This window comes from Triturus cristatus, chromosome 4_2, assembly GCF_964204655.1.
Source record: "Triturus cristatus chromosome 4_2, aTriCri1.1, whole genome shotgun sequence".
Classification (NCBI taxonomy): domain Eukaryota; kingdom Metazoa; phylum Chordata; class Amphibia; order Caudata; family Salamandridae; genus Triturus; species Triturus cristatus.
The window spans coordinates 236,468,133-236,483,819 of record NC_140586.1 but is presented as its reverse complement, the minus strand read 5'-3'; the positions used below and the strand labels follow the sequence as shown (position 1 = coordinate 236,483,819).

Below are 15,687 nucleotides of genomic sequence, written 5' to 3'. Positions count from 1 at the left end.
TTTCTAAAAGAGCGTCCCTGTGATTGTTTCATGCTCTTTTCTTTGCCTTCGCAATGGTCTTGGGAGGGTATTTCCATACTCTTCGTTTCTCAGCTAGGTCCTTTGCTTGTTTGTTGTAATCCGATGTTTCTGTGCAGCTCCTTCTCAATCTGAGGAACTGTCCAAAGGGAAGGTTTTCTTTCAGATGACGTGGGTGGAAGCTGCCTGAAGCCCCCCTGTCCCTCGAAGACAGATCGCCTTGCGATGGCGGCGGGGCCCTGGGTGGCAGCCGGCCTCGGGAGAGCTGGAAGGCAGTGGACGGGTAAGGCGGCCCTGCCAAGTGAGTCTCGGTTAGATAGAGACAGACAGAGACCCAGCAATCGCAGCACCAACGAAGTGGGCACCAGCTGGGGAAAGAGACCCATCCCGCGGACGGAGAGTCCAGGCGACGGACAGACCTGCTGCCCAGGGCGCTGTGCAGAGTTGTTACGCAAGATTTTGTGCAACTATTGAAAGGGTTATTGAACTGCCCCCTCACAGTGTCCTGTGCAACGAACAGAGGATCGAAATCTAGGAGTGGAGGCCTTACTCGTTGAAAACTAGGGACAAGAAGAAAAACACAATAATATCATCTGATATACTTCTCTGGATAATTTAGAGACACTGAGATGGTGACGCTGCGAGACCATTGAAAATACAGATGACACGCCCAACTGGAATCCCTCCGTCGAGAATTGCGGAAACACCCATTAAATCATTGACTGACCCAACCTTGCAACCTGCATAATGGCAAGAGACAAAGAACTGAAAGCCCAGAAGCAGTGCAACCTAGATAAATACACAAAAGTACCCCCACCACCAATGACAGCGGGGGGAGAGCCCACGGGACTACCAGAAAACTCGGCGATCCTCCAGGCGATCTAAGACTCTAGAGATGCCATCGAGGGCAAAATGGCAGAAATTAGATCTGGGGTCTCCCTTTTACACCAAGACATGGGCAACGTGGCGGAAAGAGTGACCCATGCTGAGACTCGCATCTCAGAGGTGGAAGACACGACACACAAACTGCATTTGGATGTTAAAGACCTGCAGGCAACAATGAGAAATGTTGCATGGAGAGTGGATGACGTGGAAAACAGGGCACGCAGGAACAACTTACGCTTTATTGGGTTTACGAAGGGATCAGAAGGCCCGGATCCGGTGGCGTTCTTGATGTTGTGGTTGCGCGATTCACTCACTGCGGCCATGTTTTCACCCTGCTTTATCATCGAACGGGCCCACAGGATGCCAAATACGCGGCTGCCACCTGGTGCCTCCCTGCGACCCCTAATTGCAAGATTCCTGAATTATCAGGATAGTGATGCAATCCTCAGAGAGTCACGACGTCTGGGAGAGCTCAAGCTCGCTAATGCCAACATTATGATTTTCCCTGCCTACTCTAGGGAAGTGCAGAAGATGAGGAGGTCATTTGACTCAGTGAAGGTCAAACTGAGAGCTATGCAGATCCAGTATATGCTCCTTTTCCCTTCTAAGCTTAAGGTTATTTTTCAAGACACCTCGCACTTCTTCCAGATCCCAAAAGAGGCATGGCCTGGATAGAGGAACACCCCATGCTGCAGCAAAAAGAAACAAGAACTGGAGAGATACAACCCAAAGACACAACAACACAGTGGGAGCCCAGGCCACAGAGAGTAAAGAAGCGGCATCTGCTCAGGGGATGGCACAATAAACGGATAGAGACCCCATTGAGGGATCCCAACGTAGAGCAGAGAAACAGATGCGGTCGGAATCGATGAAGATTCGCCTCAAGATCAAGCCGAGGGGGGGAGAATCATTCCAATCAGAGAGACAGTAGTCATCCAGGTCACTTTGATAAAGAATCCCATATGGTCACAGACACTGATCATCCACTTCTTAGGAACATTAATCGCCTTGAAGAACAGAGCACCGTATAACGGAGCAAAGAAGACACAGGCCATCAACAAGAGAAGAGTGGTGAAGAAGGCTGAAACAAGGGTAGAGCCGCTGGCAGACAGAGTGTGGATCTGCCATGAACCCCCCCCTCTCTAGACACTACTGCCCACCACGCTTTCGAGTGGAACTCTCCCCCGGAGCTTCATATCCTTCATTGTGTTAATTAAAACGTAGTGGGAGTGGGGATTGGGTGGGACTACAGACCTCTAAAACAGATCTCACGTCAAAGTTGTCATGTTGATAGTTTTGGGAATAGGTGTAGGGAGTGGTAGAGAGTGGGGTGGGGGATAGAGTTAGGATGGAAAGGTTTTACAGTTTGTTTATTTAATATTTTCCCAGCATAGCCAAAAGCAGAAGTGTTACACCAGACAGGCAGAAACAGAGGTCAGGCGCCCAAAGAGTAGACCCACTAGCACACATTATGATAAAAAGCTACCATGCATACCAATGACGGACCTTATACAGCACTGACATGGAATGTTAATGGGTTGAGAAGCAAAATCAAAAGGGGGTTGGTCACCAGGTATCTCAAGAGCCTTAAACCTGATATCGTCCTCTTACAGGAAACTCATGTTCGGGGCACACAGTGCGCCTTCATTGGCAGGGGGACCTACACAACCCTTGCCCGTGCGTGATTCTCCCTGGGAGCATGGGGTGTCACCATACTCATTAAAAAAAATCCACCCTTTCACACAACTAAAACCTGGATAGATCCTAATGGGACCTTTGTCGCCGTCCAGGGGTACTGGGGCAGACGTGAACTCACGTTAATTAGTGTACAAGCCCCACTACGACTGCAAAATCAAACCCTTGTGGCAATTGTTAAGATATTATTAGAGTCAGATGCACCCACGCACCTCATTGGAGGCGACTTCAACTATGTCATTGACCCTATTCTAGACCGAACACACATAGCTACAGGAATGTGTATTCCTACCCCGCTGGCAGACTTTGTAGACTCGCAGGGACTCATCGACCTCTGGCGACAACACCACCCATTAGAACGCACTCTGTTCCTACTTCGCTGGGGTGCATAAGGTTTTTTCCAGATTGGATTACTTCTTTTCCCCAGCAGGTGAAATATGGGCAGTAGATACGGTAACATATTTGGCGAGAGGGTATATCAGACCATTCACCTCTCTACTTGACAGTGGTAGGCAATGGTAACAGACAAAGACCTGACTGTAGATTGAACACATGGGAGTTCCGGGACAAATCCATTAGGGGAATAATCAAAATGGAGACTAAGATATACTTCCAAGAAAACGAAGGCTCGGTGACCTCACATACTACTCTCTGTGAAGCCTATAAGACAGTACTCAGGGGTAAGATACAAGATGCTATTGCGCGCGAACGCAGGGAGGAAGTAAAGCAAATAGAAATCCTAGAAGATAGACTCCTGGAACTAGAAAGCACCATAACTTTGGATAATGAAACCGCCCACTTAAGGCAACTGGCAGTTACACGTAGGGAACTCAGGGACTTGACTGAGCGAGAGGTGCAAAACCAAATTCAGGCCATACAACATAGAATCTATGAAGCGGGAGATAGAGCAGGGAGGCTCCTGGCATGGCTGGGTAAAAGGGAAAGAGAGGCAAATTGGGTGTCCCAAATACAAGAACAGGGAGTACAACACACAACTGCACACACTTCAGCAGACGCCTTTGCACGCTTCTATATAGAACTCTACGAAGCTAGACTTCTAGCAGATTATGCACAGACAATGTCATACCTTAAAAACATAATGATCCCTATTTTAGAACAAGACGATAAAGATGCCTGAGAGGCAGAAATTACTCTAACGGAAGTTTAGGAGGCCATAATTAAACAAAAATCAGGGAAAACCCCAGGGCCTAATGGCCCTTCCAGTAGAATTTTTCAAACAAAATGCTGGGTTGCTGGCTCCCCACCTCCTTAAGATGTTCCAAGAAGCAAAGAAAGAGGGGATACTGCCACCAGATCTCCGCCAAGCCACAGTTGTAGTTATACCCAAGCCAGGCAAACCCCCAGAGATCTGCGAATCATGTGGCCCAATCTTACTTCTAAATATTGAAACGAAGATCTTGGCCTCTATACTGGTGACAAGGCTCATAACCGTAATCACATCCCTGATCGATCGAGACCAATCGGGTTTCATGCCTGGCCACGCCACGCATTTTAATCCCCGGCGCCTTGCTAATTGGCTGGATACAGTAAAAGACAGGACCACCCCACAATTGCTCCTCTCCCTAGACGCAGAAAAGGCCTTCGACACAGTTCATTGGCCTTTTATGAGGGGTGTCCTTACGAGCTTTTGGTTTGGACAAGCATTTGTGACCTGGGTGGAACTACTATATGCCCAACCCAGAGCCAGAGTCAGAGTCAATGGAGTAAAATCTGTTGACTTCCCCATTCAGAGAGAGACCCGCCAGAGCTGCCCCCTTTCGCCTATACTTTTCGCGCTGGTCCTGGAGCCGTTGGCGTGCCAAATTAGGACACACCCAGGACTCAGTGGTTTTCAAGATACTAGTGGACATTTGGTAGGCAAACGGATTTCCCTGTACGCAGATGATATTTTGCTCTATATCACCAACCCTGACATAACACTTCCCCTGCAACTCCAACTAGTCCGAAAATATGGGAAGCACTCTGGATATAATATCAATTGGGGGAAATCGAGCCTATATCCTATAGGAGGCCCTAGAGATACATATTCAATACCAGAACATCTACAGATTACGCAAAAGGGTTTTAGATATCTGGGACTGTTCATTTCAACAAACATGGCTGAATGCATTAACGGCAATATTAAGCAAGTCCTAGCGAAATTTCAAGGCGATGTGGCCAGATGGAGACGGCTCCCCCTGACATTATTAGGAAGAGCGGCAATGTACAAGATGATAACACTTCCAAAATTACTATACATACTTCAGAACACATATCACAAGATTCCGGATGTTATATTTAGCAGTGACTTACGTACACTCCTGTGGGATGGGGGTCATCCTAGAGTGGCATTGCAAATGCTGCAACGCAGTCAGTATAACGAGGGAATAGCCTTGCCCGACATTCAAGTATATTATCGAGCGGCACATCTAATTGTTATTAATGAATGGTGTCATGCCACAGGAGACCACTCTACATACACCATTGAGAGGCTCCAGTTTCGGACGTACTCCTATCTTCATTATTTATACGGAGGTGCTGGGACACGAGGCCAAAGAGCGATCGAGGCATGGAAAGGGGCAGAGAGGCAGATGAACTGGGGTAAGAGACTAACCAAAGTGACACCTTTGTGTGAGGGTAGGAGGTTGCCAGAGCAGGCGAAGTTACAGGGCTTTACTGGTTGGGATATAGTTGAGATCACGTCGCTGGGAGACATAATTAAGAAAGGAGACTTAATTACCTTCACAGATCTCCAAGCTGAGTAGCAACTGTCCAATTAACAACCACACAAATACCTACAGCTACAACATGCTTGGAGGACGCAAAAACCAGATGTGACTAACATCCCAGAATATGCACCATTAGAAGGGAGACTACTACAAGAGGAGCTGTCCTCAAAAGCAGTCTCCTGGACATATATAATCCTCATAAACAATATTCCTGATAGACCAACGGCCCTTAGGGACAAATAGGAGGAAACCACAGACACACTCGAAGACATAGATTGGGAGGCGGTGCTGATGCACCAGAGGGAAGTGGCTATCAAGCTCCGTCAACTGCTCATGCCGTTCAAAATCTTGCACAGAGTGTACTGCGACAGAGCACGACTTCACACAATGGGCAGGGCAAAAACACCTACCTGCCTGCGCTGTGAAGCAGACCAAGGTATCAACATACATACCCTCTGGGACTACCAGCAAATACAGAGATTCTGGTCACGAATACTTAAGGAAGTAAGTGATATATTGGGACTGCAGAGCCCTATGAATCCAAAATATGTCCTTTTGGGCATTAACACAGATATAGATATTCCCAGGTACAAACTCCTATTGATCAATTTGGGGCTCATAGTAGCTAAGCATGACATTGCCAGATACTGGGGTAAAACAGAGGTGCCTACTATGGCAGCATGGCGCGCCTGCATGGACTTATATATGGGGGCAGAGAAAGCTACATATGCCGCTAGAGGGTGCCCCAAAAGTTTAGAAAAATTTGGCAACCATGGTTAAGATATTACAACCTAGAGATGACTGGGGCTGAACCCGACAACACAAGGCCCTGCACACAGGATTTATAACTAGTTGGTCGATATCTTTGTTTCCCAAGAGGATGTATTGGGTGGGGGCCATGTTTAACTCACAGAAGAGGAGGGAGGTGGGGGTGCCAGTGGAGAAATTATGTAATGCAACCTCTGTATTTCTAAATGTGGTATTCATTAGTAACAATGTTGAATTTATTGCATGCATGACTCAACTGATCCTGTGCTGGCTAATGTTTAAAAATAGAATAAAAATAGCTCCCCCCCAAAAAAACATTATTCTTGATGGAGCTGGTATTAGGAATTTACAAGATTGGTGGTAACTCTACGGATCAGGTGTTTTTCACCCAGATACTTTGGCCGCCTAAAGCTGCAGAAATGTCCTAATGAAAATGTTGGGGAATATAAGGAAGTACAGTAAGAATCAGATGCCACATCCTTGATTCCCCCGCTAATGCCTGATTTCATAGGAGCCTCGGGTCCAACTTGTAATAGGGGATCATTCCCTCTCTGGAATGACCGATTCCTGACGTATGAGTACTTATGCGGCTAGGAAGGAGGGGGAGTGGTGTGTTTTCTAGGCCACTCTTATTTGGGCCTTCACTCCCTGACATAGGAGAGCAAGAACTGAAGACTGAGGAATGGCAGATTGAATTGCTATTGTCTCAGCTGAAACACAATAGCAGCCTGCTCCTGAATGTGAGGGAGGTATGAGAGGCAAGGGGCGAAGGAGTCAGAAGGCGAATAAAGAGAAGAGGAAGATGGCAGATGCAGGTGGTGAGGAGAAACTGTCCGTACGGGCTCACATCAACAGAGCTAGGCGGAGCTATTTATCGCACCTGATAAAGCCCGACTCCCTGAGTTTAGAATTTATCAGGTGCAATAAACATCACGTATTCTGAGGTTTTGTAGAAACACATGGATATTGGTGGTTATTGCATCAAAATCCACATGTGACAGCAAATACGGTATTGTTTTCCCTTGCTAAATTTCGGTGGGTTTGTCCTGTCTAAATTTAACGAAGGGTGAGGTATTGAAGGCATTCGGTAATTAGCTGGTGCGGTAAATACTACTTAACTTTAAAACACGACCCTCTGCTCAGAAAACCCTAACCAACTCGGAATTCTACCCTTTGTGCTGTATTTGGAATTTCCAATGAATAAGCTGTAAAAATATCAACAATATCTTCCTATATTAATTTACACTGGAACAAAGACAATTGTGACACACAATTTGACATGTATATGACAGTTGCTTCAAAAAATTGGGGGAGACTGAAGGACTGGCAGTTAAACACTCAACCACTTTTCTTCAATACATAGGGACAGATTTACAAGGCCCTTGCGCCACTTTTGCGTCATTGTTAACATGGGGAAAGTGACACAAAAGTGGCGCAAGGGGCTTGTAAATGAGCCCCATAATGTTTAAGTTGCCTGATCAACATTATTCCTGATAGAAAAGTGGTTACACTTTTAATCAACATTTAAATGAATAAGACTAGACTAATGACCAATTAAACATTTTCCAGTGTTTTGATTTGTACACTCTTCGACTCGCTGTCCGGATTGGCTGGTGGGCTATTTTATTAAATATCCGGTTATTGAAGTTTGTTCCCAGAGATTCAGGCGCATTTCCTTTTAACCGAAAAAAATCAGTGCTTTTAATGGGCAGTGCTGTGGTTTGGAATTCAGAGCGCCTGAAGGTGTGTACAATAATAAACTATTATGTATGCCCCACAACTGTGCTTGCACCTCACTTCCACTGTTCCCTTTCTCTCCTCATTCTCTCGCTTTCTTTTTTTTGTATTTATTTAACAGACTTACGTCTTCACTGATGAGGAGGACGGAGACCTCAGAAAGCAATTGGGTAAAACATTAAGCCGTAAAATTTCTATCTACAAGACAGCAATAAAGTTTAGATTGAAAGCGGAATATAAAATATTGATTTACAAGTCTGAAACCATTTCCAATTTCTCCTCTGCCTATGTTCTTTGAAATTAGAACACATTTCCCCTTTCTATCTTCCAAAGCAATACAACCAATCGAACCATTTCCATGTGCAAAATTGTGACTGGCCACTGGATGTCACAGTGTCCAGTGTGCGCACCCTCACGAACAATGGTCTAACTGGACAGGGATGTTCCAGTTTATTATTCTTTAAAAAAAGTATTGTTCAAAATATAAATTTAAATTAAATATATATATTTATTTTAAACGTTGAATGAAAATACAATTTTGCATCTCATCACATTAAATCTGTATGAAATAGTGTAGTTAAATATATTAATTTATTCAAAATAATATGCTACTTATTTACATTATTTTTTCATTAAACAGGGTAAACGGTTGATTGTGTTAATTATGTCTATTACATTTTAAAAATACGAGATTTAATTAATAACTATTATTTTATAATACTGATATATATGTATATATATGTATTCCTATATATTAGTGGTAATAAAACCATGAGCATATATATAGATAGACAGATAGATAGATAGATAGACAGATAGATAGGCAGATAGATAGATAGATAGATAGATAGATAGATAGATAGATAGATAGATAGATAGATAGATAGATAGATAGATAGATAGATAGATAGATAAATCGATAAAAATGTCAATATAATTTCATTTTTGAAACAATAGTCTCTATGGGGTTTTATTTTATTGCGCTGCCTCCATTGTTTTCTACGGAAGAGTGTTGCAGCAGCAGTGGTTGGCCATGTATGGTGCTTGTTTTATTCCAAAGCTGGGCTGGATTGCGTGTGAGCCTGGTTTGACATTTAGGGCTGTAGTAACTTTAGAAGTGTAGCTTTTGATTAGCAATTGTGCTATTCATTTGTGGGTGGGTGTTTTGTATTAGCATGCCCCTCCCAAACAGAGAGATTGTAATCATGTTAAAAAAGAAAACTTAGGATTTCATATAAATTCATATTCAGCTACAAGCTATGGACCCTTCCAGAATAGCAAAATGTAAATCAATGGCTGAGGAAGGCGGGAGCCCTATTCTTTCAGAAATTTGAGGGAGGGAACTCCTCAGCAGCTGGTGATGTCTCAGAGAAGTCTGGTGTGAGGAGGCCAAGGGCATGGCTTTGGAGAGAGTGGGGCTTTGTGCTAAGCACTGCCTAAGAAGCACTTAGACCCCAGCACTCCTCCTACTCCTAAAAGCAAATAAACAAAACACAAAAGTTACTGAGGCTGGCACTATTGTCCTAGGGAGGTTAAAACGCCCATGAAGAACATCGAAAGCACAGAACCTACTTGGAAACAAACTATCTGCAAGGGTTCCCAGCTCACCTCATGCACACCGTGTGATATCAGCCCTTCACCAGGTGACTGTGTGAAGAGAGGCGATATTGTGTGATGCAAAGTGGCACCATGCAGGTTGGTAGAGCTGGAACCCCCATGCACACTTTATAGGATAACACAAGCAAAATGTATACACCCTGCTGGCCTCCTGGTACCCAACTTGTAATTGTGGCTGGTTGTAGAATTTTGGGAAAAAATATTTGCTTGAGGCACCTCATCATGCATATTTATTCCTACTTATGTGGTACAGGTCGAGAGGTACAAGTCGTTAGCCGGAAAGGCATGCCACCACATAACACCTCTCAACTCCAGCGGGTGCTGTGTAATGGATGGCAACTACTGCAGAGCGGAAGGCATGACTACTTAGGGGTTTCAGGCACTGCCTAATTCAGAAATGAGGAGGAGAAATGAGGAGGCTTAAGGGCTAATGTTTTAGGTGCACAAAATTCATACATTATTCTAGTGATCACACAAACTGATATGCATACGAGTTGTTGAAAGATAACTGTATTCTCTTATTTTAAAGTTAGGATCAATATATTTAATGCATTGTTGTATAACATCAAAACTGAGCTTTAATCACAGTAGTGAAGTATTTGGAAATTTGAAAAGCCAGATGAGGTGAAAGCCAGATATGCCAATTTAGGTGCTTTATTTAAATTATCCATCCTGGTAGAATGAAACATTAGTGATATAAGGGCATACAGTTCCCTATTATGAATAACTATAAAACCCAAATTATTGAGATGGTATAATATGCGAAATAGCACTTTGTGTTTTTCTTTTTTATAGGGGAATTTTATTTGGTATATTTATTTCTGTCCCACCTTTGTTCCCCTTTTTGAGCTTTTATATTTTTAGTGCATTAAGACTCATGTCAAGTGCAATGAGGGACTAATAAACTAATCAAGACAAGATATCCATTTTTGTTAACACAGCTCCCTCTCTATCTTTCTATGGCTGCTTTTGCCTTCTCTTCGTTCGCAACCTGATTCTCAAGGTCCCAGGCTTGTGGTTACCAACTGCTCTGACCAGCATAGCCATCAGGCACTCTCCTGCAAGATGGCTGCCGAACTTGACGCATTCCTGGCCAGTGGAAAGAGGTGAGCTGGTGTTGAAGAGGGGAGGAATGAGTGCAGTGCGGAAGGAAGAAGTATTACACAGGATGGTTGGTAGGATGCAATAATTTCTTGATGCATTGGAATAGGCTGAGCATAACGTGTTGGAATTCCACAATTCTGGCAAACTAGTGAGTTTGTGGGAGTACTGCATATGTGTAAAACAGTCTCATACACAAATGTAGAGTGCAAAAATGTAGAACCTACAAAGATCCTAGTAGAATGTAGTAATTTCCAGGTATTTCATATAAACCAATCTAAAAATGTAGTGGTAAAAAGTACAATTAACATCCTCTTTTCCAGGCAACAATAAAACTCTTACCCTTTCCACTACCCCAACTCTAAACCGTACCCTTTTCTCAACAATAACTCACTCTCTTACTGTAACCCACACCCTAAACTAATCTGTAAGCCTAACATAACCTAGCCCAAACCTTCATCCATAGACCCCTTTCATAAGTTAACCCTAAAGTCATTCATTACCGTAACTTAACCCTATCTTTTAATTCTGTCCCTTACTCGATCAAATATTATATTCCTACCCCATCCCTAAACTTAAGTTGACCCTAATCTAATCATAAACATTAGCATAACTCCTAAGTATAAACCTACCCCATATCCTCATCCTAACTATAAACCTGATGCGCACCATGAATATTGAACCCACATCTCACTACACCTCTGGTAGTTTCACTGGTTCCCCATTCACAAGCGCAGTCAATTAAAACTTCTCATGCACCCATACAAAGCCCTAAACAACACAGGACAAGAATGCTTCAACAGCCGCATTCACTTTCACCAACCCAACTGACATCTACGCTCTGCCTCACTCTCACACATTCCCTGCTTCCACAAAAGCAAAACTGGAGGTCGCTCATCTCCAACATTGCACCCAAGACATGGTATCAGAGCCTCCTCCTCACTTCTTGAGTTCCACAAGAAGCTGAAGACCTGGATCTTACTATAAGCACCTTGGGGACCACAAACCTATACACCCACCCAAGCGCATGGATACCATCGCAGGTGATTAGTGCACTAAACAAATCAATATGACATAACAATATTTGTGGGACAGAACACGAAGGACCAAATATCGAAAAAATATATTGCCAGGTAAGTCTAGAATTTCTATACCAAACTCCACATGTGTGTACCTATGCGGTATGTAGTACATATATGTGGTGTTAGAAATAGTAAATCTATGCTTCCCTATACACACTTACCTTTCAATATTTTGTCCCTCAATATTCTATCCTTAATATTATTTATTTTAGTTTGAAAATGCTTTATCTAAATGAATACAAGTACAAATACAATATAAAAACCAGATAAGAACCACTGTGTCTATCAACAGGACTTAAGCACATCATAGGAAACAAGACACGGAACCAAACTATTGCATAACGATAGTATATTGGGAGTAAAAGTGGGTAACAAGAGAAGTAGCATTTGTAAGAGTTTTTGTTTCAAGGAAAAAGAGCAAGAAAAAGGAGGAGCGAGAAAAAGAGAGAAGAAAAAACTGAACCTAAAAATAGATGAAATACAAATTTACAACTGACTAATTGAAGTCTATAAAGAATTACCTGCAAGAGATATATTGAAATACTTCATGGTGGTTCAAACATGGTATTTGGATTGGAACGAATGGCTGATTGCCTAGATAGAAAGGAAATAAATGGTAACCAATGGATGTCTCTCTTAATATGAAGCTGTGTGGAATCTATATTTAACCTGTCAAATCTATGACATAGCATATTCCACCATCTGATGAAAGTTATATTTTAGTATCCTTCCATCTAGAAGTAATAAGTTGTAAAGAGATTGCAAGAAGTAAGTCAACAAACTTTCCGATCATAACATTATTATGTCAAAGAGAAGATGAACCACCTAAAAAGATATGTGTTTTAGCAAATGGTATAGTAGTTGGACAGGTATCATTAACCTTGTCCCAAACTTGAATTCAAAATATACTGACTTTTGGACATTATAAAAACATATGCATAACATTACTATTTCAGCATTACAGGACCCGCATTTATTATCTAATGATAATTTAGATTTAAACAGCAAATGTGGGTTTAGAAATACCTTGTTATAAAAAAAAAGAATAGTGTTTGCATGGTGCTAGCTGAGCAAGAAGTGGAGTGTGTCTTAGATCAAATCTTGGTCTAGGTCTGAATAGGGAAATACTGTTGCAAGTAATTTTCCCATTTCAATTCACTATGGTTTTTATTCTGCCTTTAGGAACAGTATCCAAACCCTGAGAGGCACTCACTTCAAGAAAAAATTTAAAGTGGGAGATGATGACAATGTTGCGGAACCAGTAGGGAAGAAGAGAGGTGTAGGATTAAAGGTTTTAATTGTGCCTATTTTGAAGCATAGGATGAGGGTATATTAAATGTGTTTTGCAATTTAAGAAATGTAAGGAGATGACCCTTTGAGAAAAGGTGTTCTATATATTTATAATAGTTTTAATGAGTCCAATCTTTTGAGACGAGTATGTTGCAATTTAATTTTATATTTTTATTATGCCATATGGGGGAAAAAAAATATCTAATGGTAGGTGTGTGCGAGGAAGTATAGAATTGTCTAAGGATAATGAATGTGTAATCATAGGGAAAAAGAAACATTTGGGAGGTTGATAGTTGTAAACCATGGGCCATATGTATGAAGTCAATTTGCGATCGCAAACGCTGAAATTCTGCGAATTTTTAGCATTTGCGATTGAAAATTAGCAGTGTGCAATATAGCACACAAAAACCTCCTCGCAATATAAGGAATAATACATTTTACGCTTCCTTACTTTGCGATTGCATTAAAGGAATCGCAAAGTGCGATTCCTTAAATGCAATGTAAGAAGCACAAAAGAAAGTGGAATTTGGCCTTAAGGAATCGAAAATTACCACCAACTTCAAGTTGGTGGTAAATTACGATTCCACTTAAAAATGCACTATTTCGCATTTTTTAAAGTGCCATGTGGCGCACATACATGCCCTTAGGGCATGTATGTGTGCCACATGTGCACACATGCACATTTCAGGGGTGCAACAGGGTGTCCTTTTGACACCCTGGCACCCTTGAAAATGCATTCTCAATTTGCGATTCTCTAATTGCTAATCGCAAATTGAGAATGCCTTCCCATTCATTCCTACGGGCCTACTAGCCCATAGGAATGAATGGGATGGTATTCCTTATTTGCGAATCTCAATTTGCGATTAGCAAATAAGGAATATGTGAGATTTGCAAAATTATAAGCAAATCCCACATACATTGCATTATGCGATTCTCAAATTGCGATTCGCTGAAAATCGCGATTAGAGAATCGCAAAACTCTATTTTCATACATATGGCCCCATATCCCTAAATGAAAAGGAAGCAAAGAGAGTGTGTTCAAGTTGTTGCCAGATAGTGGCAGTCTATTTGATAGAAAGGTCCAAATCTGTTTAAGAGTAAAAGCAGAATGATACTTAGTAAATATAGGAAAATGTACGCCACTGGAATCTTTGGGTTGTAGAAGCCTACACAGTGATTTAAGTGCTTTCCTTTTGTTCCATAAAATGTTATCATCAGACTGTTTATAGATTATTAGCTGCAACAGCATAATCCTAATGGTCTACCCTACCAAGATAAAAACAGAGGTGACCATTTCTCAGACAATGTTATTATTTTTTGTTTAACTGCCGCAGAGTTGAAAGAGATAGTGTTTTTGATGGAGTTAGCGTATAGGATACCAAGACATTTGATATGTTTGGAATTCCACTTAAATCCGGATTCATTAAACATCTCTTTGAAACATTGCTTATTAAGGGGTATGACTTCTGATTGGTCTATATTCCACCTATACCCTGATATAATAGAATTTTCCTTTAATATCCCAAAGAATTCAGGAATTGTTTCTTGAGTGTAAGGCATGAAAAGAAGAACGTCGTCTGCATAAGCAGTAAATCTGACTTCAATGTCTTTATGCTTGTATCTCGAAAACTGATTGGAGCAACTGATTTTTTCTAACAAAGGCTTTAAAGAGTGTATAAAAAGTAAGATGATACTGGGAATTCCTGCAGAGTGCCTCTATGCAACTACAAGTAAGGGGATTGTAAACCATTACCAAAAATTGAAGTGGTAGGTGCAGAGTGGAGCAAATGAAAATTCGAGAGTTGAAACTGTGCCATTTTAATGCTCGAAACATAAAATCCCAAGGAACACGGTCAAAGGCTTTTTTAGAATTAAGTGTGATGACTGCTTGTGGGTCGTGGCATTTGGGAGCCTGGTGAATAATGGTATAAAAAGATCCTTCAATTGTCAATGATATATCTACCCTGTACAAATCCGAATTGTTCTATTCTAGTTAAATCAGGAATGACTTGATTAATACGTAGAGCCAAGATCTTTGCAAAAATCTTGCAATCCATATTATTCAGGGAGATGGGTCTTAAATTTCCACATTGAGAGAGGCCCTTGTCTTTCATAGGTATTAAAGAGAGCATAACCTCAACAAATGTGCCTTGTGCTGCATTTAATAAAAGAAAATGTTGAATTAATAATAACAGTTTGGGGATTATTATGTGAGAGAATATGGAATATATAACTCAACAGATAATCCATCTAGGCCAAAGTATGGCTGCTTGAATCTCGGCAAGGGACATGACCGTTTCTAAAGAGGAAAGTGCAACTGAGTGGTGCTTGCATTTTAGGTATAGAATTTAAAAATATTCCATATCTTCCTGCGATGGGTTATGTTCTGGGATATATAATTGGTTATAATACTTCATAAAGCTTTCTAAAATGTTTTAATCCATACAATAGCTATTATCACGACTTTCGGAGATGACATTTATTTTAGATTTTTGTTTCTTAAAGTTTAGGGATTTTGCCAACATTTTACCTGATTTATTATGACCGCCATAAAATTTTGCACTGACTTTTAGTAAAGATCTGCTTGCATGTTCAACAACTATTTATTAAGATCTAATTTAACTTTAGTTAGGTGGGCGAGAGTGTCTTTGTGATTAGAAGAAAAATACTTGTGTTCAAGAGTTTTAATATTTTGTTGTAAAATGGAGGTTTCTTTGAGTGAGGTACGTTTTTTAAATGCAACAGTCAATAATATACCCTTAGCA

At 41.5% G+C, this 15,687-nt stretch overlaps 1 protein-coding gene across 1 annotated transcript in view; it reads left to right on the top strand.

Annotated features, from left to right (window-relative positions):
• Positions 1-15,687, top strand: part of MFNG (MFNG O-fucosylpeptide 3-beta-N-acetylglucosaminyltransferase) — a 129,307-nt gene that overhangs the window by 60,721 nt on the left and 52,899 nt on the right. The window contains exons 2-3 of the mRNA XM_085601363.1: positions 7,954-8,002; positions 10,453-10,555. Of these exons, the coding sequence (XP_085457489.1) occupies positions 7,954-8,002; positions 10,453-10,555 (152 nt within the window). The remainder of the gene's footprint in view (positions 1-7,953; positions 8,003-10,452; positions 10,556-15,687) is intronic.